Genomic DNA, 21,506 nt, shown 5'->3' on the forward strand with positions numbered 1-21,506 from the left:
ATATTATTTCTTGGTACTTAGACAGGGTGTCTACCGTTCGAGATCATTGAAAAGTTGCTGATTTTACGTGAGGGTAATGGATACTGAAATCACTGATAGAGGTCTGTGGTCGAGTTGGGTCAAAAGTTGGCTCAATGGATTGGTCCAGACCAAAAATAATGTTTGAGCCAAGCTCAAATTGGATTATTAATGCTAGAGGACTTAGAACGACTCGATTTTCAAATCGAACTGAGCATTTATTTTTGTCACAGAAAGCAACTGTTATTAAATGTACATAGTTTTGCTGTGATGATGGAAGATGTTCACGATTTTTTAGTGACGGAAGATGTTCACAGTTTTACCTCGGTTCCCAAAATAGGTTCACAATTCCACAGTGACAACGGAAGATGTTCATGAGTTTGCCAGAAACACAGATTACTTACGAAATTGTTTAAACTAGTTGTAGCACTAAGGTTAAAATGGTTTCAAATCAATGATTTCCTGAGTAAATCGATTTTGGCTTACAACATAAAAGCTAAATTTCTTGTCTGGCCCGCGCACCCCTAGTCTCAGAAGTTACTGAATTTTCTAGAGGCTACTGAAATTTATTGATTTAAATCAAAAAGAATTCTAAATCACTTGATTTTCTTGTACAAAGTAAAGAAATGTTTAAAAATGTAAATGTAGTTTATTCATCCTCTAGTTAAAAGCAAAAATGTAAATATAATATAGTTTTTCTTTATAACTTGATGAATTTAGTAAAAAAAAAACTTATCATTTACTTTGTGCTCAACTCATTTCTGGAGTCAAGAAATTTATTCTGATAGATAAATACGCTATTACAGATAAATCATCTTCAACAGAACTGGTAGACACCCTCTGCTAAGAGTGTAATATTACATCAAAAAATAAAAGTTTAATTAATTTACAGCTGCAATTATTTGCTTTTTGTTGTCTTCGCTTTATTATTCGTGTCAATTTAAAAGTTTAATTTTACTATCATGACAATTTTGTTCACTTACAAAATGAGTTTTAACAACTGATACAATTGTTTGAAATTGAGTAAAAAAATGTCATCACTAAAAAAGAGCTTTATGAAACTAAATAAAAAATTTTCAGTTTGAATTTTTTAAATATGAGAAACACAAGAATTGATCGGATTTATTTTTAAAAGTTGACAAGTTCATAACATTGAACTGCCAACTTAGAGCTTTTAATTTTTTGGTAGAACATGTCACATTCGCACCATGGTTTACACTGCGACATCGTGTTATTTCACTTCGGTTCTGTGTGTCTTGCGCTGAGTGTAAACATTTGCTCAATACATTGTATGAATTTATTAGTTTTCTATTGAAGTGTTACTTTAATCAAATCGTATTTGTTTCTGTAAAACAATGTGCTTAACTAAATGTAAATTTTGTTTGAAAATTGTGAATCCTGTTGTTTAACAACACCTTAGTGAATCGAGATATCAAGTATGATTTTAATTTAATTTTATGTTAATCGTCACATAATTATCAATAGTGCTAATTTAATTAACTAAAACCAAGGGCATTATACAACTTCACTGTATATAAAATAAAATTTCTTTTATTTTTACTGGTCTTAATTTTAACAACATCTTTGTATTAGAGAGTGTATTTTTATACGTTAAACTGTTTACCAAATTCTCGCATGACAGAGGTGCATATTTTTGTAATTTTATGTTTTAACAAGTGACTAAATAGTTTTATTTTTTATCTCTACCTTTACCTAAATGGTGCAAGCATAATACAAAGTAAAATATTTTTTGCTATACATTTTCCACTTTACTTATGATAAACTGGTACCTATATGAAATTTCTGATAAGTTTAGTTTTATTTGTGAAGTTTCTGTTTGGGTATTTGAAGATTTACTCTTGTATTGACAAATTTTAATAGAGTTGGATGTTTTTTTAGTTGAGAAAAAGTATGTTTACGCTCTAACAATTTTGTCCGTTTCAAAGTGTAGTCCTTAAAACAACCATTGTCTGATGAATATAGAATCGATGAAATATAGAAATAAATGAAGGTAAAACATTTAGGGTAACCATAACTTTGCGATTCAATATTTTTGTGGGAATGGCAGTTACATTTATGTTTGACCATTGATTATATATCCTGAAAGTAGATTCCTCATCTTAATGGGGAAAACCTTAAAATTATGTTAACGTTTGTTTCATTCCTGGCTAAGCCTGAGTGTTTTGACGTTCATTGAAATTGTTTCTCTGATTTTAAATTTAAATTTACAATACGTGCTCAAGAGGGCAAGCAATACACCAGAGCATTTCATGCTATAATCTGTACAGGGCCCCGTATTTGTTTTGTTTTGGGAGATTACTGTAGTTTACAAACAGATCATTACACTTGGTTGGAATTATTATAAAATTTAATAAAGTAAAATTAAAATAAACTTAAAATATAAATAAAACGTCTCACTCAAACATTACTGACAGTCTTTGAGCACATTTGGTTTCATCCTTGGTTTTGGCTTGGGGTACTTTATTTTCATGTGTACCCTGTATTTAGTGACTAACGGAATGTAAATAAAATATGAGAAAATATCATTACTAATTCCAGTGCCATTTACGAATTAAATTTCCCGATTTGGTACTATTTAGTTGAAAATATTCACTGAATAAAGAATAGGCCTGAATATGAATAACGGTATAAAAAATCTTTCTTCAACAGGGATACCTCCAACTCTATTGAAAATACAAGTGTCGAGATTAATTATTTCATGTACATGACCAGTACTCTAAATGTAGAATCATTGTAAGCGGAAACATGAGAAGTGATAAATACAAAGGAAATTATGACTATGTTTGACTGAAATCATAGGTTACACATAGTCATTACTCATAAAATAAGTCATCCTTATAGATCAGTTGAAGTTCAATGTTTCTGTCTCATGTAGAATGTGTTTTTATGTTACTCTTTATTTATTGTAATTCCACCAAGTATGAGAAAAAACAAATGACCCTCTTGAAAACTAATATTTATCCCCAGATTATAACAAGCAAAGCACTGCTTGAGGGAGGAACATAGAATGTCCTGTACGCTTACTTGTCATCAAACATATCTGAAGAAGATTTAGATTTTAAAACAGATGGATTCTTCTAAAATTTCCTTTGTTTTTATTACTTCACTGAGGATGTTAAAAAAATTGTCCTTGTAAGCTTCATACAATAATACAATTAAGTTTCTGATCACAGCTTTTTCATCAGAAATAACTACAGTCACTATTAGTATACATAAGATTATTTTAGATCAGAAGTGGTAGAAATCGGGATAAGAGTATACCGAATGAGCTTTAGTCAAAATCTCACAACCGAATTAAAATTTCCTTTTCATTATGTTAGAAACGATATTTTAGTTAGAAGTTTAATTTGTTTATTTGAATTATTAGTACGAGTGAACGCTTTTGATTTATACAAAGTTGAAGTATAGTTTTATGGGAGTGTGATTATTTGTTCCTGCAGTACGATTGGTTTTAGAGTTTCACCAATAGCAATAAATTTAATCCAAGCAATATTGTGTACTTAGTGACAGACTTGGAGTGTTCACAGTTTTATAGATTGTTTAGTATTTCTATTGACAATTTAATTATTTATTATTAGAAACAATCAAAATCGTGCTACTTTATCAGCGTATTTGTTCCTAGAAACAGGTTAACAACTAATTTTAATCGATGAATTTTTAACTAGGTTTTAAATTGTGCTCACATTATCTTGGTGCTAAACTTAATATTTACTTTTTCTTACTGAAATTCAATGGTTCTGTATGTTTTTCAGATATGTGTCCTTATACTTTGTCCAAAAAGGCCTAAATGCACAGCACACTAGGTTTAGATTCTTTCGTTGTATTTCTCCTTCCTTTCTAACTGTTATGTTGTTGTTTAAATGTTGGATCTATGTTTAAGATTGCTTAGACATTTTCTTTAACCCTTTGTATTATTTAACCCTTGAAAATTTAAAATTCTGCTTCCTCTTTTTCTTCTTCCTCGCTGTTTTAACAATCTTCCAAGGGTAAAGGTCTTTGGGGAAAGCAGCTATTTTTTAGTTGTACAGTAAAATTAAGAGAACATAAATTTAAGGTATTTGTCAAAAAGAACAAAATGGAAATAGTTGCTTTTGAAATTACAGAATTAAACACGTTAAGATGGTAGCAATTCGTAGCCTTAGCTATTGAAAGAGTATATTTTTTATGAAAAGTGTTTATTTTGTAATTTCAGCACAAACTTTCATTTTGTTTTTTCCTCTGGATTGATATTCTTTTAGTTTTTAAGTTCTTTGTGTAATTTATTTATGAATTTAATGATTTGTACAAATATTAATGATTGAGCTAGATTAGGTCCTTTTTATGGCAAGTTTTGTTGTTTTGTTTCTATTCTGTTGTTGTAAATACTGCCAATTCAGCGCATGTTAAGCAAGCCAGCTTAAATATAATTATTGTTATATATTGTGTTACGAAGTTGCAAAGAATTTATCGATGCTGCAATCTTACTAAAATTAGTTCTGAAACTTTTTTAACTCGATAAAAATTGTTTTAAATTAATTTTTGTGAATGTATCTTCTATACAACACAGCTAATGATTCTTAACATGTTTGTGATTTATTCAAAACCCTGTCTTAGATCCAGTTTTTTTTCTTAAGTGCAAAGTATTAAAATACTTTTATTTATTTTTGTTTGGTGACATCTGAGAAGTTCATTTATAACCATAAAAATGTTAATACATTGATAACTTGATTCATAGATACAATTATACTTTGTTAGTAAACAAATCTTGTTAGAAAAAAATGAAGACAATTTTGAGGTCTAAAAGAGTTAAAACAAAGATGAGTTTTGGTCTTTGTGTATGATGAATTCTCAAGAAACGTTTTTCAGTACATTATAAAACTGGATAGTTTGTTTTTAAATTTTTTGTAACCTATTTTGGCCCTTTCGGCAATACAACATAAGAAAGCAAAGTTATTCTTTAAATCTGCTGTGAAAAGGTTTGTCATCCAAATTTAAATATAGAAATAAAGTCAACTGTTCCACTTAATTTTGTAAAATTGTCTTTTGTAGATCCAATAAGATGTGTGACAGAGTACAAATGAATAACTTATACTTTATACTTTTTTTATTAAAATATAACATCCAAAATACAAAGTTAATGTAAACAGTGCAAAATTTATGGTTGTGGATTTTTATTGACATGGAGACCAATCAATATTTAATTCCGAAACTTAAAAACTATGGATGTTAACAGGGTGTGACGCAAAGTGGTTTCCATCAACACATCGGCTTATAGTCCTACTATAAGCCGATGTGTTGGTGGCCTGGCTTAGAATTAAATTTTACCTCAGTGTAAAATTTCAACCAGGTAGTATTAATAGTTTAGGTTTCACCCAGAATAAACTAAACACACAGATCGTACAAAAACCACCTTTTATTGAAAATACAGTAGATGTCAACCTTCATCAGTATTTGAATATTTATCTTTTAAAATTCTACTTCTGTTTGCTTTTCAATTAGCATAATGTACTCAACTGTTGGATACAACAAGATTACAACAGTTATATAAGGTTTATTGCGGACATTTTCCATCACGAATGTAAAAAACAATACACAACGTTTCGGGATCTGGAATCTGATCCCGTCTTCTGTTCCCGTTGTGTATTGTTTTTTACATTCGTGATGGAAAATGTCCGCAATAAACCTTTGAACAACATTAACTCACCATCACCAACAATGAACTTCAAACAAAGAGTTATATAAGACATGCAAGGTGTATAGGTTTAAAACATTGTTGCAGTCTCTTTACTCAACAATTATCACCAATATGTGATCTAGCGGACAAGCATAACAGGGCCTGGCTCGGCCTGTGTAAAGACAGAGTTTAACGAACTCACAATGAACTTCTCAAGTCTGTTGTTTGTGTTTCTATCACTATCAATGATCGACCACAACTGTGCCGCTCGATCAAAAAGACGATTGTTGGATTTCCGTAAAATGATGAAAGTCTTTGTAAGTAAATTATACCTTAAGAGATATTCATGTGGATGATTTAGGAGTTAAGAGTTCGGAAGAAAATAGTTCTGGTGTTTTATGGAGAAAGAAACAAATCTTTCAATATTACTCAGATTTTGTCGAAGTGGACCAATAAAATCCTTTCTTTTACAGTCACACACTAGGATAAACATTTATTGTGTTTTGTGACTTTTTAATGTTTTATCTGTTTGTCCCTAGTGCGCTAATGATTTGGTAGAGTTTTGTATTTTAATTTCAGAGTAATACCAACAATATTTTTTGATATTTTACTATTACTGTATTTGGACCTCACACTGTTCTTTGATGTACAGTAATGGTTATTATAAAAACTTTGAACATAATAAACTAGTATGTTTTATTACTGCCAAAAGTGACTCTTTGGGAATCTGTTTTTTGCTACTTTCAACAAACAGCTGTTACCAAGTTACTATTAACATTTAACTTAAGTATTAAGAAATGTACAGCTGATGACCTTAAATCCTGCTGATTTATTACTTAGGGAATAAAAATAACGACTTCCAACACATGTATTGAATAATCCTTCTATTTTTGCTAATGATGGAAAGTACTTTTGCCATTTTTTATGTTTTTTATAGGTACGTTACAACGTGAAAGTAAATGTAGTTCCTTACACCTCGATATTTGCTTTTGCCATGGGATTTCGAGGAAATTGGGAAATCAAACCTTCAACTATTATCCGGCCGAAGAAGAAAGTAGACCAACCAGCTGTTTCTTACTACCCAAACTATCCGAGCAGCTATGTTTACAATCAATACGGGAATATTCCATACAACAGGTATCAAAGTACCCAGTATCAATACTACCCAGCATCATACTACCAGAGAGCTATCCATAGTGCAGTGCAAGGGGCTTTTGATTGGTAAGTATTCTAACAAATAATTACTTATCTGTGTTAATTTCTATCTGTTCCTTGACAATTTGAGAATTTCATCCTTACCGGGGGTACTTCTATTACATTGGTTATCTATGGATTTTAGTGGAGAGTTCAACAGAACAAAGTATGTTCTTGACAGGGATTTTTTGTTTTGTGCTCTTGATAGTTGAATGGAAAATTAGGGGAAAAATCAGCTGTTCATGGTTTTATTACACAACTATTAACAATGATGGGAGTAGAACCTGAGCTTACAGAACCGGAGGCTTGTTCTATAACCACATTAGATCATTAGCACTTCGTATTACATTATGCATTTACCTTAAAAAAAATACTGTAATCACGTAAATTGGCCATGGCAAAATGACTAAAGATATAATTTTCTCCGATTTTTAAAGTTTTTAATTTTTAGTAGGAGTAGGCCTATTTGACATGAGGGAATAGTATAATGAGAAATGTTAGTTTTAATTAAAAATGATTTTCACTCAATACTGTATATGACGCTGAAACATGAGTGTGCCCTTCAGTGACAACATCAGTTAAAAATAAGAGTGGATAAATGTAGAAAAATTTGAGGACAGCTTTGTTTCTGACCAAGAACAGCTGACTCTTCAGCCACGGCCACTTACTAAATCCAAAAATTATCAAGACCAGCTGAGTCCAGTACGAACCATCAGAAAGCCCCTCTGACCTTTCTGAAAATAGATTTTTTTTTTAACATTGCGTACTAGGCTAACACTCTAAAAACAGTACTTACAAGAATAACATAGTGTTGTGTATCTATTAAGTAACTGGTCTCCGATTTTCTCATGGAGCTTGCTGAGCTTTAAAAAAATACAAATAAAAACTCCAAATAACGTTTTCTGCCCTTGGGTAAATTCTGGTCTTCCAATAAGGAAACAATGACACATTAGTAGTTTATAAGATCGAAAACAATGTAAAAAATTATAGGACTACCGGTACATCACAAAGTATTAATACCCCCGCCGCAGCAAACCTGCAGACTAAGCGAATTTCAACTTGTCTGATTACATTGTTACTAAAATATTTCCATATATAAGACATATTTATTCTCAATTTAAATAACATTAGATTTAACGAGTGCTTAGGTTTGCTGCTACAGGGAAGGTAAAAAGGGTTTTTCGACCATAAGTCAATAGTATAGGATGAAATAAATAAATTTGCCAAATTTTATCAATATATATCCATAAACAAGTAAACCACAACAGTTTCATTTTCTCCATAAGAATAACATGGGAATTTTAAATTTGCACTTTTTTGAATTTTCTCCGTAACCATTAGGCGTACAACAATGCTTCAATATACTAAATTATTTACTTTTTTAAGCTATACAAAATGGTTGCGAAAAAAATTCCAAAATTTTATGTTTTTAGGGTCAAAAATGGGAAAAACCCATTTTTACCCCATAAAACCCCCCATTAACCCCTGTTCCCATGGTCCGATCATGCTGGTTCGCGAACTCGTTCAAATAAATGTAGGTTTACACGTTTATACCAAATTTCATCAAAATCTGATAATTTTTGTTCGAGTTATCGTGCTGACGGACACATATATATATATATAAATATATAAATATATATATATATATGAATTTGAACGGATGGTGTTTTTGGCCTCTAGGGACATCAAAATGAAAAAGTAAATCGGTCCCGAGTCCAGGTCTTACCATGAGACCTACGGTAATAGCTTATTCCCTATATGGGAAATTCGCTAAAAGAATCCTCAATTTAAAACTAACGAGTATTTATCACAGAGCATAGAATATTTATTACTACGCTAAACAATTATTTGTTAAAATAACTTTTTCAATTACTGGTAAATTTGTTTGTTTCTTAAATAATTTAAAGTTGCAAGTTATTTAAAGTATGCTAGTGATTTTATGTATCTCAAAGGCATTCAAAACTAAACTGAATTCGAATTGTATCATAAACATGGTTGATTTTTGAAAATTTCCATCCATCAATCTTTATTTATCATAGTTTTATTCATTTGCAGGCATGGATTGAACGGGACAGCTTGCTTAACCAGAGTGTTTTGTGAAGTGAGCTTAATCCACCAAGACGATGTCATCAGCCAGATTCTAAGGCTTGTGTTTAAGTAAGTGAAAATACAATTTAAATACACTTTTTTCAAACCAATAGAAATTACACATCAATAGGCCTATTTCCTTGATTCTCAATTTATTTTGAATGTTAAGCTTTGGCATTGAACAGTTGAATAGATTTTTCATCTCATTGTAAACATTTGAAGCCTCTTTTTTTACCTATTTTTCACTTACTTTTAGTTACATTTTGAGTGTGCTGTTGACAACAAAATGTCTCTCTTTTATTTTTGTTTGCATTTTACCATCTTTGCTTTAGTGTGTTGTATGGTTGTAGTACCTAATGAAACGTTATTGTTAACAATTTGATAATTTAAATTTGTTCAGATAGTGTTAATAGTACATTCACCACTATTGCTTAAAGTAACCATTTTCAAGCTAAAGTTTAGTAGTAAATGAGTGAGGTTAAAAAATAAACCTCTGGTCCATGCCATGTAATGAGCAATATTTTTTACTGTGCTATTATTTCAGCAAACTTAATCGCAAAATGACGTTCTTTACTAACCAGTATAGCTTATTCTTTTGGGAACACATTTAAAAAAGCAGTTTTTGCTACAGTATAACAAAAAAGGTATCAACTATCAAGGAACAAAAATAGTAAACAAATGAACAAATCTGTGACGTTCTTTTTTAGCTCTACGGAAAATGCAAACTACGGTTGTCCTGAGGAAGTGGATTGCCCTGTGTCTTTGCTGCATCTTCTAGACCATGCTTTATCAGGACACACAACTTGACAGCTGTGAAGAAAAGTCTACAATGGATTCATGATTGATTATTAAAATAACGGTTTATTTGTTTGTTGTGGAACCTTAATTATACCTTTGCCAAAACGTATAGGATTCTTAAGATTGTACTTTAACTTTTACATAAAACTGGGTTTTCCTAGGTGCGGAAGCGGAAAGCGGGGAAGTGATTTTCCGCTCGTCCAGTGGCGGTCTGCTCCGCCTTTAGGATTCAGTACCATTAAAGAGAGCGGACTGTACTCTCCGGTTTAGTGCCTAAGAAAACCCCAGCTTAATATAGCTAAATAGCTAAAGGATCATTGATCAATTTACGGCTGCACTTTACTTGACGTCCTACACTCATTTGAATGAAAATATCGATCGATATATTGATTAATCTATTGCTTCATTCGATATATCGTTTGGTTAGTTAGGTAAGGTTAACCTAACCTAACTAACCAAACGATATATCGAATGAAACAATCGAATGAAAATATCAAATCGAAAAAACAATCGAATGAGTGTAGGACGTCAAGTAAAGTGCAGCCCAATTTACCAAGACAGAGAGTTTTTTTTTTGTATCTTAAGCAGAATATGAATACAGGCTTGGTGTAGAATAGAGTGAGATGACCTGTGTAGCTTTTTTACTGACTTAGATTAGCTGTTTCTAGTCAGCATCATTAATAAAAAATCCAATGAACAACTGCTAGGTTCAGGGTCAAACAACTGCCTTTTTCAAATTCAAACTCACAACTTTCTGATTGTTAGACAAAATGGTATCGACATTGGATATGTTACTTGTCAAAAAACGTATCACTGATTATAGTAAACAATGTGTCTCTCGCGAGTCACATGTGAAATAAGGCTTTAAACAAATTGGTGGCATATCCTATAATTGTAAAAAATGTTCTATGCGCACAGTGAAACTTACACGTCAGTTAAAGCAAAAAAAAACTTGTGTTGAAGTTGTGAGATTCTGTTCACAAAAGTGGCAAGGTGCTTAGTTACAGCATACATGCAAACTACGGAGCTATACGCAAAAACGGCCCTTAAAAATCGACCCTCTTATATGGAATAGTCCTACGGAAGAAACACTTGATTTTAATTAATTCTTTCTTGTCCAATTTATTGGTAAAATGATTTAGTTATTTCAAGTAAAATATTCATCATAAAAATTCAATAAGTAAAAATCAAGTGATGTAAGTTAATGAGTGAGCACTTGCGAATTTTAAATCAATTCCTGTCTTTACGCATACACCTTTATCAACAAAGGTTGATTCTGTAGCATGCTGCGAGAATGGCTATATTGCGTGAACATATAGGAGTTTCCAGCTTCTTATTCTTTTGCTTGCAAATATTTAAAATTTTACTCTTTATTGGCTTGTTAATGTTAGTACTCTATTAGGTAAAGGAAGCAATGACACAATGTCAATTTTACCTTTTCAACATCACCAACGGCATTGCTTCCTTAGGCTATATAGTTATCCGTCTTTTCACCTGATGAATATCAGACTAAATAGATCAGACTAAATTTATCAGACCACTGGATCGTTAAAATTAGCACTAATAAGGTTTATGTTCCTTGGCTTCAGTCTACAATCCACGGTAGTTTTAGGAAATTAAAGCTGTTTCGTGCCTCTATTATTGGCACATCATCAGGTTTGTTGAACACCAGCTTCCTTAAACATCCCTCGGCGCCGTATCACGTTTCGCAGTTGGTTGACCCTCTGCGTCGACCGTTTGAACATAATTAATGTTTAAAATGTTTCGTGTGTGTAAGTGTCTTCATGTTCATCCTAAAACCGAACTCGACACCGAGGGATGTATAAGGTTTGGTGTTCAACAAACCTGATGATGTGCCAATAATAGAGGCATGAAACAGCTGTAGTTCCCTAAATCTACTGTGGATCGTAGACTGAAGCCAGGTAACATTAAACCTTATTAGTTCTAAAATCTTATAGTTTCACCAATACAACTCAAAGCATAAACACAAATAAATTACTAAACTATTCTGAATCAAAACCTATCAGTGATTCAAAACTACAGTTACGTTTTTAAAATCTTTCTTTTGAAAGTAAATTAAAAAGAAGAGTCTGCATTAAAAAATAAATAAGTTTGCCAATGACACACAAAAAATGCACACTTAAATGATTATAACATCTTTAAGACTGATTAATTTTGATTTTGATACAAATTTAGGTATTAGATATTAGATAAAAAAAACTTAAATATAAAATTGTTTTAACATAAAAGCTAATAACTAAATTTCTCTGTTTGAAGTATGAACATAAAATGCTTGTTGGGATTTCATTAAACAATTGTTTGAAACTATTAAATGTGCATGTATATGAATATGTGTAGTTATTTAAGTAAATAATTTCAAAAAGACAAGTTATTTAGTAGTAAAAATCCCCTTTCGACTCATATACTGAGTAACATAAAATCCCTAGTTACATAATGATAACCTTTTTTTACCAAAGTAACCGGTTCTTTAGTTTGTAACATAAACTCTTAAACACCTTACAGGTAAAATACCAGAAACCAATTTACTCAAATGTGGCTTGAAATCTAAGACTCATAATACACCTTTAAACCTAAAATTTGAGTAGGTATTACGATTGCAATTATTGAACTGTTTTTCCTCAACGTCTAGAACTGTATTTCATCTCCGTTACTCAGGCTTCAGTAATTTTCACGTAACTGTTTTAACACCCGAGCACTAACTCTCTAGAGCCCAGTCGTTCAACTTTGCCCATCATGTACCGTTGTGTAATTCCATTGAAACTTATCTATTGTTGATCTTATAAATCATTGAATTATTTTTGGATTTTTTCAGTACCATGGTAAGTATCTTTTCAGTTTAAAATAAGTTCAAAAATTTTTTATTTTTACTTTTAAGAATTTTAGACTTGTGTGCATTTAGCTACAGTTTTTTCCACAGTGTTTTATTTATACAGTTTAGCTGGTAATTTTGTTATTTATTGTGTCCACATCTTTTTCAGAAAAATTATTTGAAGATTTTCCACCTTGTTTTAATAATCCTGATGACATCATTGATTTCAACACAACAAATAATAGAATCGTCGAAGAATTCTTCTGAGACGAATGAAGTTGTGTCAAGGAGGAAAAGGTTTATTATTTTCCCAAAAGGAAGCTCACTACAGGTAACCTTTAAGCTGTTCCTTAAAAAAAATAGTATTACATTCGGTGTAACATTATTGCAAAGATAGCGACGCTACTAAGGCATAATTTAACTATGAATGAAAAAGGAGTGTGACGTTGGTAGCTTTGTTACTGTTAATATGATCAGCTGTTTATTTATACAGGACCATTTACTAAAAGCCCAATCAAGGACATCTGGGTCCTGTCCCATCAAAAAGCTACTTTTACCCCAACCCCTTCACCTTCTGATTTACATGTTTGACAAACTCTAAAATTTCAATGTACTCTATAGCTAGCTCGTTAGTGTTACCAGGACTGGCCTTGTATTACCCTGACATGTAAAATTCCAACACAATTGATATGTTTTGCTACAGATGGTCTACTGCTTCCTAACCACTGCTTATGGTACCCCAGGAGGTCTATTTACCATCGGCATAACCCTCGGACTTGCGTGGGAGATACCTCAAGACCCCAGACCTTTCCTACGGAATGCAACAATGTCTTTCGTCCATCGTCGCCACCGAAGAGATCTCTTTCCCAAGATTGAGACTTTTTTAGACAAGTAAGTGTTTGATCCAAAATATAATTTTAATTTTTTAGTTCCCCATTTTTGGCATCAGGCATGTCTTAAAAGCAACATCATGCTAGATATAGTAACTTAGTGTGAAGTGAGCTGATTTGGTTTTTGCTAAATTACGAGAACTAATTTTTATACAGTAGAACTCCTGCGATATCCGGCCTTGGTTTTCCCACTCCTTGGTTTATCCGGTTATTTCTTGGAAGCCAATTTTAGAATGTATTTCCCACGGCTAACAGATGCGTAGTTGCATCCTCAAACCTTCGCGACTTAAGCACTCTGATTGTTGTGTAACAGTTGATCTATTTGTTTATATTTTACTGTGTTCACTACTTAGTAAAGCTAGTATGTGTAAACTACAAACAATTGGTTGATTATTTCTATGACAGTAAGTACCGGTAATTGTTTTATGCCGCACTACACTGTTTTAACGAACTTCCCACTCAAGGATTTAGTCAAGAAAACCGCTGTTTGCCGTCAGCTTAATCAAATGATGTTTCTTTACGTACTACTGTACTGTAATGAGTTTTTACCAGACACCAACCAGCTGATTATATTTGGAAATGAGTGGTTATAAACAAAAACATGACCTCACTTAAAATTGTTAGTCCTTTAGTCCGTGGGAATATATTAGGATCTGTACAAATTTGTTGTTGTTAAGTTTGCTTAGTATCTAGTATGGCGTAAAATATCGTACGTCACTCGTCCAAAATGTGTTTACCGGACTCATATGGTAATCCCGCATTCGACTTCGTCTCGCACGGGAACGACCACACTTGTCCAGGAAACACTTATTTTCAGGACTAGTAACGTGATATACTACTACTTAACCTCTTTTAGTAATATAGTAACAACCATCTTTACTTCAAAAATCTACAGTTCTTATACACTAAATAACATTGAAAGGGTTGAGTGTAGTTCAAAACATTCCACACAATTAGTAAAATTATAGTTTTTTTTCAGATATGGAGTGAGTGGAAGAGGGTGTATTCTCAGAGCAATTTGTGAATCAAGAGAACGGACAAAAGGCAATGGAACATTTATGGAAGAAATATTCCATTCTATTTTCTCGTAAGTAACTACTTATCTTGGGAATTTACTTAACACAATGTAATCAATTTCATCCCTTAGCATCTAATTTAAAATTGTATAATTAAATATATCAAGTATGTTACGTCCAAAAAAGTTTAATAATTTGTCACTTAAGTTTACAAAAACTGTTTTCCATCCAAAATTTGTTTCAAATATTTTTTTCCGTTTCTCTTCACACTACTCTCTGAAAAAGAAGATGAAATGTCAGTGTTATGTTTTTGTGACTTGTGTATCTATTAGCATCTGGGGCTGGACTCTAACTTTCTTGGGGAAGCTAACTTAAAACCTTTTTACCGTATCCAATCATGAATTTTCGCTTGTTACAAAACCCTTAACTTAACCCTAAAGAATAACAAAATTAGTAAATCGATCACACACTCATGAAATTAAATAGCACACATTTAAATGCGCTCAGTAAAAATAATAAGAGATTTTCATCACATTCTGGTACTGTATAGTGTAGTTTTATTTTTATTGGTTACTGTGTATTTTTTCTTTTGGGAAATTGTCATCTGCATTGCTGGTTACACAATCTACCTTTGTGTTATGTACAATCTGTCTTGCAATTTTCAAAGCAATAGATGCATCATTGATTTGAGATTGAGGTCACTTCCACCTCTAGAAACTATACCATGTCTACTTATCAGTGCTTTCTTTTAGGCTTCCATTGTTCGACGACACAGAAGAGGATTTCTCTAGTGTTTATGACGAAGCTCATCACAATAGTTGTGCTAAGTACAAAACACTTTGCCCTACTTCAATCTTGGATCTGGACTTCACCGGGACTTCAGATCAGAGAAAATACTCCGATGACAACACCTGACCTATGAGGACTTTGAGATTCATCACAACCAACAGCAACAATCAACAAACTTTACTGTTCATACAGCAATAATCTAACCACTTTAGAGACTTATCACAATAATTGATAGCAACACAAATCCTGCAGCTATAACAATCAAACAAATTATATTTTTCAGATTATTTATTGTCATTTTATGTGACGACACTATTTTATGTTTATGTTTACACCATAAACATTATGTGTATGAATATTGAATAAGGTATTTTTATAATCAGTGTTTTGTGATTGTAATTTTATATTAAATGTGTATTAAGCGTCATACAATTTTATTCTCACCATTTATACTCTTGTTTACCAGTTGGCCTCAATGGTGAATGGTGATTGTTTTGGCTATTATGAAAAAACCCATCATATCATCTACCTAAACAACAGATCCTCTTGTAAATTTTAAATGTTTGCTTGAAAACAGTTTCGTAAAATGCAAAGTTTCCACCAAAGTAATATCTTGCAATGACCAAGTTGCTTGGAGTGTCATTCAAAGATGAATTATTTTAAGTTAGTTGGGCCCAAACCCCAATTTCTTCTAACATAGTTTTTGGTTCAACACACACACACAACATGAGGATAAGGTGAAAATTACCTCACTATGCTCACTGGGAATCCACCTATCCTGTTTATTTCCACTGAAACTGTCCATTGATTTCGGGCGGGCCTCTGCCACTTAGTGCTCTCAAAGGTTTGAGTTGTTCTCATGCAACAGTTTAAAAAATGCTTAAGACGTTGATATACTCATACTCAAAAATTCAGGTAAATTTCCCATGAGTTAGTACACCTGAGAGGAGATGAAGCTCTTAAATCTATGGTGTTGTCTCTCGTCTCCTGGTCGAAGAGTTTATATCCTACAGACCGCTTGCCATTGATTATACTTATCTTCTGTGATAATTATCGAAACAGTTTTGGTGAAGCGATGCAGTGTAGTACATAAAAGCTTTTCTACTTGGTTTCAGCCTATATACATTATTGGTAATTTATGGTACAGTTTTCAATGAATTTATTTATTCACGGATTCATCATTTTTACATAATTACAGAGATATTACAAGATGTTGATTATGTAGATTTGGTAACAACTTGTTAATAATTAACAGTCACCTTACTAATTTAAATAGACAGAACCGTAAGGTACTGTGCTACTTAGCACCTTCAGTTAGTGTTAATGAACAGTTGGGCTCCATCATTGCAATGGTTTCCTACAGATTTGTTTGCCTGTTTGTTTCTTTGTTGTGTTCGGAGCTTGTTCTAGGTGAAAATCTTCCAACCAACAAGAGACAAAAAAGATATCTCAGTTTTCCAAACAAGGCTGCGTTTGTGGTAAGTTTGAAATAGTTTTTGCTGACATTAACTTATTATAATTTTATTTCTACAAGATATTTACGGTAAGTTCATGTTTTTAACTAGTTTTGAATCAGGCTACTGAAAATTCAAAGTGTATTTAAAATCTGTCACATTTGGTATTGAAATAAACAAAAGTGAGGTAAAATGATGAAATCCAAAAGCAGTTAGTTTAGCTATCAGTTAACTAAATGGAAAAGTTTTAATCTCCATAGTGTCAGAAAAGTGCTTACATCAAGGAAAATGTAAAAAAAAAAATACTTAACAGTCAAACTATTTTGTACATATTACTTAAGGAATTAGAGATGTTTATTTAACCATTGTACAGCTTGACTTCATGAATACAATTTATTTTATAATTCTGGAACAAAGAACTTTTTAGTTATTGACTTGGTAAGTCGGTGGCTCATTTGGTAGCATCGCAGACTTTGGGCCCAAGGCAGCGATGTCGTGGGTTCGGATTCTGGTCACTACTACAACTTTTTATCAGTAAAGTTCACCCTTGTACTGTACTGGCTCACCTCTTGCTTTGCTGGATAGGCTACACTCACAGGCCTCTGTGGACGGACAAATGCATGGTAAAAGAAACCACTTCTTTAAACCAAACAAAGAAAAAAGAATTATAAATTATCTGACTGGCACTTCAACTGGGCTGCCACCAGTTGTCATCCACTAAATGATTATTTGATGTTCACAGCTAACATGTTCCCTACTGAAAGGTGTAGCCAGTGAGGTGGTTGTAGGACCTACAATCAAGCTAGTTACTATACATGAGCTGGATGTTATATTCCCACTTCCTCATGACCCCAGCCCGTTCCAGCTAGCACAGACAGCCCTAGGTCAGCCTCCTATCTACCACACGACACACTCCAGGCAGCGACGTGACCTCTACGATCAGCTGGAGGAACTGTTGTACATGCAAGTATAGTTGGTCGGTAGTTTATTTGGTGATTTAGTAGCACAGACAGCCCTAGGTCAGCCTCCTATCTACCACACGACACACTCCAGGCAGCGACGTGACCTCTACGATCAGCTGGAGGAACTGTTGTACATGCAAGTATAGTTGGTCGGTAGTTTATTTGGTGATTTAGTAGCACAGACAGCCCTAGGTCAGCCTCCTATCTACCACACGACACACTCCAGGCAGCGACGTGACCTCTACGATCAGCTGGAGGAACTGTTGTACATGTAAGTATAGTTGGTCGGTAGTTTATTTGGTGATTTAGTAGCACAGACAGCCCTAGGTCAGCCTCCTATCTACCACACGACACACTCCAGGCAGCGACGTGACCTCTACGATCAGCTGGAGGAACTGTTGTACATGCAAGTATAGTTGGTCGGTAGTTTATTTGGTGATTTAGTAGCACAGACAGCCCTAGGTCAGCCTCCTATCTACCACACGACACACTCCAGGCAGCGACGTGACCTCTACGATCAGCTGGAGGAACTGTTGTACATGTAAGTATAGTTGGTCGGTAGTTTATTTGGTGATTTAGTAGCACAGACAGCCCTAGGTCAGCCTCCTATCTACCACACGACACACTCCAGGCAGCGACGTGACCTCTACGATCAGCTGGAGGAACTGTTGTACATGTAAGTATAGTTGGTTGGTAGTTTATTTGGTGATTTAGTAGCACAGACAGCCCTAGGTCAGCCTCCTATCTACCACACGACACACTCCAGGCAGCGACGTGACCTCTACGATCAGCTGGAGGAACTGTTGTACATGTAAGTATAGGTTGGTAGTCAGAAGCTGAATACCTCCGTACTTCAGAAAACAGAAAACTGGCTGTGTAGCTAAGTGTAGAAACATGCAGACAGCGTAGTGTAGTGCAACGCAGCTTAGCGTAACAGAACACAGCGTAGTCCAAAACACACAGAGAGCGCAGCGTAGTGTAGTGCATTATAGGTTTTGACCAGGGCCATCCGAAGGGGGGGACAACAGCGCCTATTTGTATTAACATAGTATTGAAATATGCGAATACGACTATTATTGCTGAGGGGGAGGGGGCGCCACGACCACGTTTGCTCCGGGCGCAGCCAACCCTAGGAACGGCCCTGTTGTAGACGGTCTTCATAAGGTACATCAGTACAGATGATGGCCCTGTCGAAGACGGCTCGTATTAGTCTTGTCGAAAATACCTTTAGGTGGCAGTTTTTGATCAGTAGGAGAAGTGTCGGGGTGCATGAAGTGTGTAAAGGCTGGAACAAACATGGTGAATATCACCAATTAGTTCCAATCCTTAAGAAACACGAGTCTAGGTATATAGATTACTCAAGAATGTTGACTACAACGTTCGATTACATATTTAGTTTCATGAAGGATGATTGGGAGAAGCTGACAACTAATTGGAGGAGAGAAATTGGTGCAGAAAATAGTCTAGAATTAAGTGTGTGTGCAGCTAATGCGCTCTAATACAGTAGAACCCCTCATATCCGGCCTTTGGTATTGGTATACCTTGTATGGTATGGCCTTGGTATACCTCATAACCGGTCCTCTGTTTATCCGGCCCCTTCCAGGAAGCCAATATCAAAATTTTTTCTCACAGCTCGTAGACGTTTAGATGCAAGCACTAGTCTTTGTGACTGCTCAAGTCATAAAATAAATTGTTCTCATTATTTATCTGTTTGTTTATACATATATTTGCTGAGTCACTATACTCAGTTGAGCTAGTAGGCCTCTGATCAGTTGATTGATTATTTCCAAAGTGGGGTTATTACAGTACAATACGAGTACATTAATTTTTGTATTTCACAAAATGGTTAAGAATGTTGAGTAGAAATGCATGTACCATTCAAGTACTAATGATCTTTAAGTACGTACAATTTACTGTCATTTTTACCTAAATTTAATAGGTTTTGTTACCTGGAATCGTAATATTTGTACATTCATTACTTAATGACTTTAACCTACAATTTTTTTTCTTTTTACAAACATGTTTATTTTTCTAAAAATGACCCCATAACAGAATTAAATGATACTTTTGATTGCATATATTGATTACCTATTATTATTAGGTATGAATTGTCATTTTCATAGTAGGTTGGTTTATCTGGCCAAATCGTTATCCGGTCAGGGGCTTGGTCCCGCCGTGGCCGGATATGAGGGGTTCTACTGTACGCTCTGAGAAAAACAAAATAGTTTGTTTCTCGGTCGTACGCTGCGCTACGCTACGCCAATTTACGCTACTAGTATGTCATACCTCATTTCAATGCAACTCTTTGTGCGTTCCTGTCTTATAGTCCGTTCACAAAACGTAGGCGGTTTGAGGGGAAGTTCCCCCACCACTTTTTTCTGCTTAATGTATGTTACAGCTGATTGATGTTTTTACAAACAATCTCAGCAGTTGAGCTCAGATGTTTTGATGGTAGAATCAAGACATGAAGGGGATATATTTCTTCCCCTAATACCAACTACATTTTGTGAACAGAGTATAATGATAATGTTCTATGAGTGATTAATCGATTAATCCATATGTTTGATTTGATTTAAAATTTGCTACAATTGGCTCATAGGAGGGACATTTACTTCAGTATCCAAAAGTTAGCAGAGATGGAAGGCCTGGATTCAGATTTAATGGAAAGTAAATAAAAGAAACGTCTTATAACACTTAAAACATATATTTACACTTATACTGTTACTCACAAGACGGTAAATTTACAAAAAAGATGGTAAGTGGTTCAATTATCAATTATCAATTATCAATTATTTAAGATGGGGACGCCACTATGTGCGTATTTTAACCTAAATATGAGTGAAGGATGAGTGTAGGATGAGTGGCGCGATCTTGTAGTCTTGTTAGTAACTAAGGCCGACATGGTGATCGATTTTGATTGGACACTCCAATCATCATCAGACCGAATGACATATTTACATTTGTCATTCGCTTATTGGGTCTGATGATGATTGGAGTGTCCAATCAAAATCGATCACCACTTACCATTTTTGTTTTTATATTTACCGTCTTGTGAGTAACAGTATATGCGTAAATATATGTTTTAAGTGTTATAAGATGTTTCTTTTATTTACTTCCGTAAATTTAATAACACGTACAATGCTGATCAAGAAGTTATTCAGATTTAATCTCACTCACCAAACATAAAAATATGGCTTCTCTTTACCTTAATCTCTTTTCTTGATCAAATTAGATTGTCAGTGATTTAAATAGTTTTAATGCGACGATTTTGGCTTTTTACAAATTTTAGCACTAGTAAAATCACTCACTACTTTATAAAGTGACCATCTTAAGACTACTTTGAGTCAATTTTTAACACAGAAATATACTCTAATCATGTAGAATTTTGTTTCTTATGATTTATATTTATATAATTTAAATCTTGTTTCTTTTCGTGTGGTTTTCAAGGCAAGGTCATGATGGGAGAGCCTGCTTGCTTAAGGCATTATGCGACACTAGAACCATGCCAAAAACATCGGAAGAAAACTTGATACAAGATTTACTTAATGTTATATTTTCGTAAGTACATTACGGATCACTTCATCCTTGAATCTTATCATGAGTGAAATATTTATCACGATTCCAAAACAATAATTGACTTAAGATATTATATATATATGATACTTTGATGAAAAGTTAGGATTTAGGAATTACTTACTGAAAGTACAGACTTCTTCTTCTATTATAACATAAATTCTAAGCTTATTTTGGTATACTATGTTTCATGTGTAACGTTTGACCGACAAATTCATTG

The 21,506-nt window shown here is 33.6% G+C and overlaps 2 protein-coding genes across 2 annotated transcripts; both read left to right on the forward strand.

The window, feature by feature from the left end:
- Nucleotides 1-6,642: 6,642 nt before the first annotated feature.
- On the forward strand, nucleotides 6,643-9,828 carry LOC129002142 (uncharacterized). Its single transcript, XM_054429740.1, has 3 exons — nucleotides 6,643-6,913; nucleotides 8,942-9,043; nucleotides 9,682-9,828. Exons 1-3 carry the CDS (start codon nucleotides 6,687-6,689, stop codon nucleotides 9,779-9,781), a joined length of 429 nt encoding a protein of 142 aa, XP_054285715.1. The 5' UTR covers nucleotides 6,643-6,686; the 3' UTR covers nucleotides 9,782-9,828.
- Nucleotides 9,829-12,852: 3,024 nt separating this feature from the next.
- On the forward strand, nucleotides 12,853-15,425 carry LOC129002213 (uncharacterized). Its single transcript, XM_054429860.1, has 4 exons — nucleotides 12,853-12,933; nucleotides 13,306-13,493; nucleotides 14,472-14,579; nucleotides 15,261-15,425. Exons 2-4 carry the CDS (start codon nucleotides 13,306-13,308, stop codon nucleotides 15,421-15,423), a joined length of 459 nt encoding a protein of 152 aa, XP_054285835.1. The 5' UTR covers nucleotides 12,853-12,933; the 3' UTR covers nucleotides 15,424-15,425.
- The last annotated feature ends 6,081 nt before the right edge of the window (nucleotides 15,426-21,506 follow it).

This window comes from Macrosteles quadrilineatus, unplaced genomic scaffold (genome assembly GCF_028750875.1).
Source record: "Macrosteles quadrilineatus isolate MER2022 unplaced genomic scaffold, UCM_ALF_1.0 Scaffold_9__3_contigs__length_116548681, whole genome shotgun sequence".
In the NCBI taxonomy this organism is placed as follows: Eukaryota; Metazoa; Arthropoda; class Insecta; order Hemiptera; family Cicadellidae; genus Macrosteles; species Macrosteles quadrilineatus.

Coding starts and splice junctions, on each gene's coding strand:
- LOC129002142 (XM_054429740.1), top strand. CDS start 6,687: ATGGGATTTCGAGGAAATTGGGAAATCAAACCTTCAACTATTATCCGG. Junction 6,914..8,941: donor GTGCAAGGGGCTTTTGATTG/GTAAGTATTCTA, acceptor ATTCATTTGCAG/GCATGGATTGAACGGGACAG. Junction 9,044..9,681: donor ATTCTAAGGCTTGTGTTTAA/GTAAGTGAAAAT, acceptor GTTCTTTTTTAG/CTCTACGGAAAATGCAAACT.
- LOC129002213 (XM_054429860.1), top strand. CDS start 13,306: ATGGTCTACTGCTTCCTAACCACTGCTTATGGTACCCCAGGAGGTCTA. Junction 13,494..14,471: donor ATTGAGACTTTTTTAGACAA/GTAAGTGTTTGA, acceptor GTTTTTTTTCAG/ATATGGAGTGAGTGGAAGAG. Junction 14,580..15,260: donor ATATTCCATTCTATTTTCTC/GTAAGTAACTAC, acceptor GCTTTCTTTTAG/GCTTCCATTGTTCGACGACA.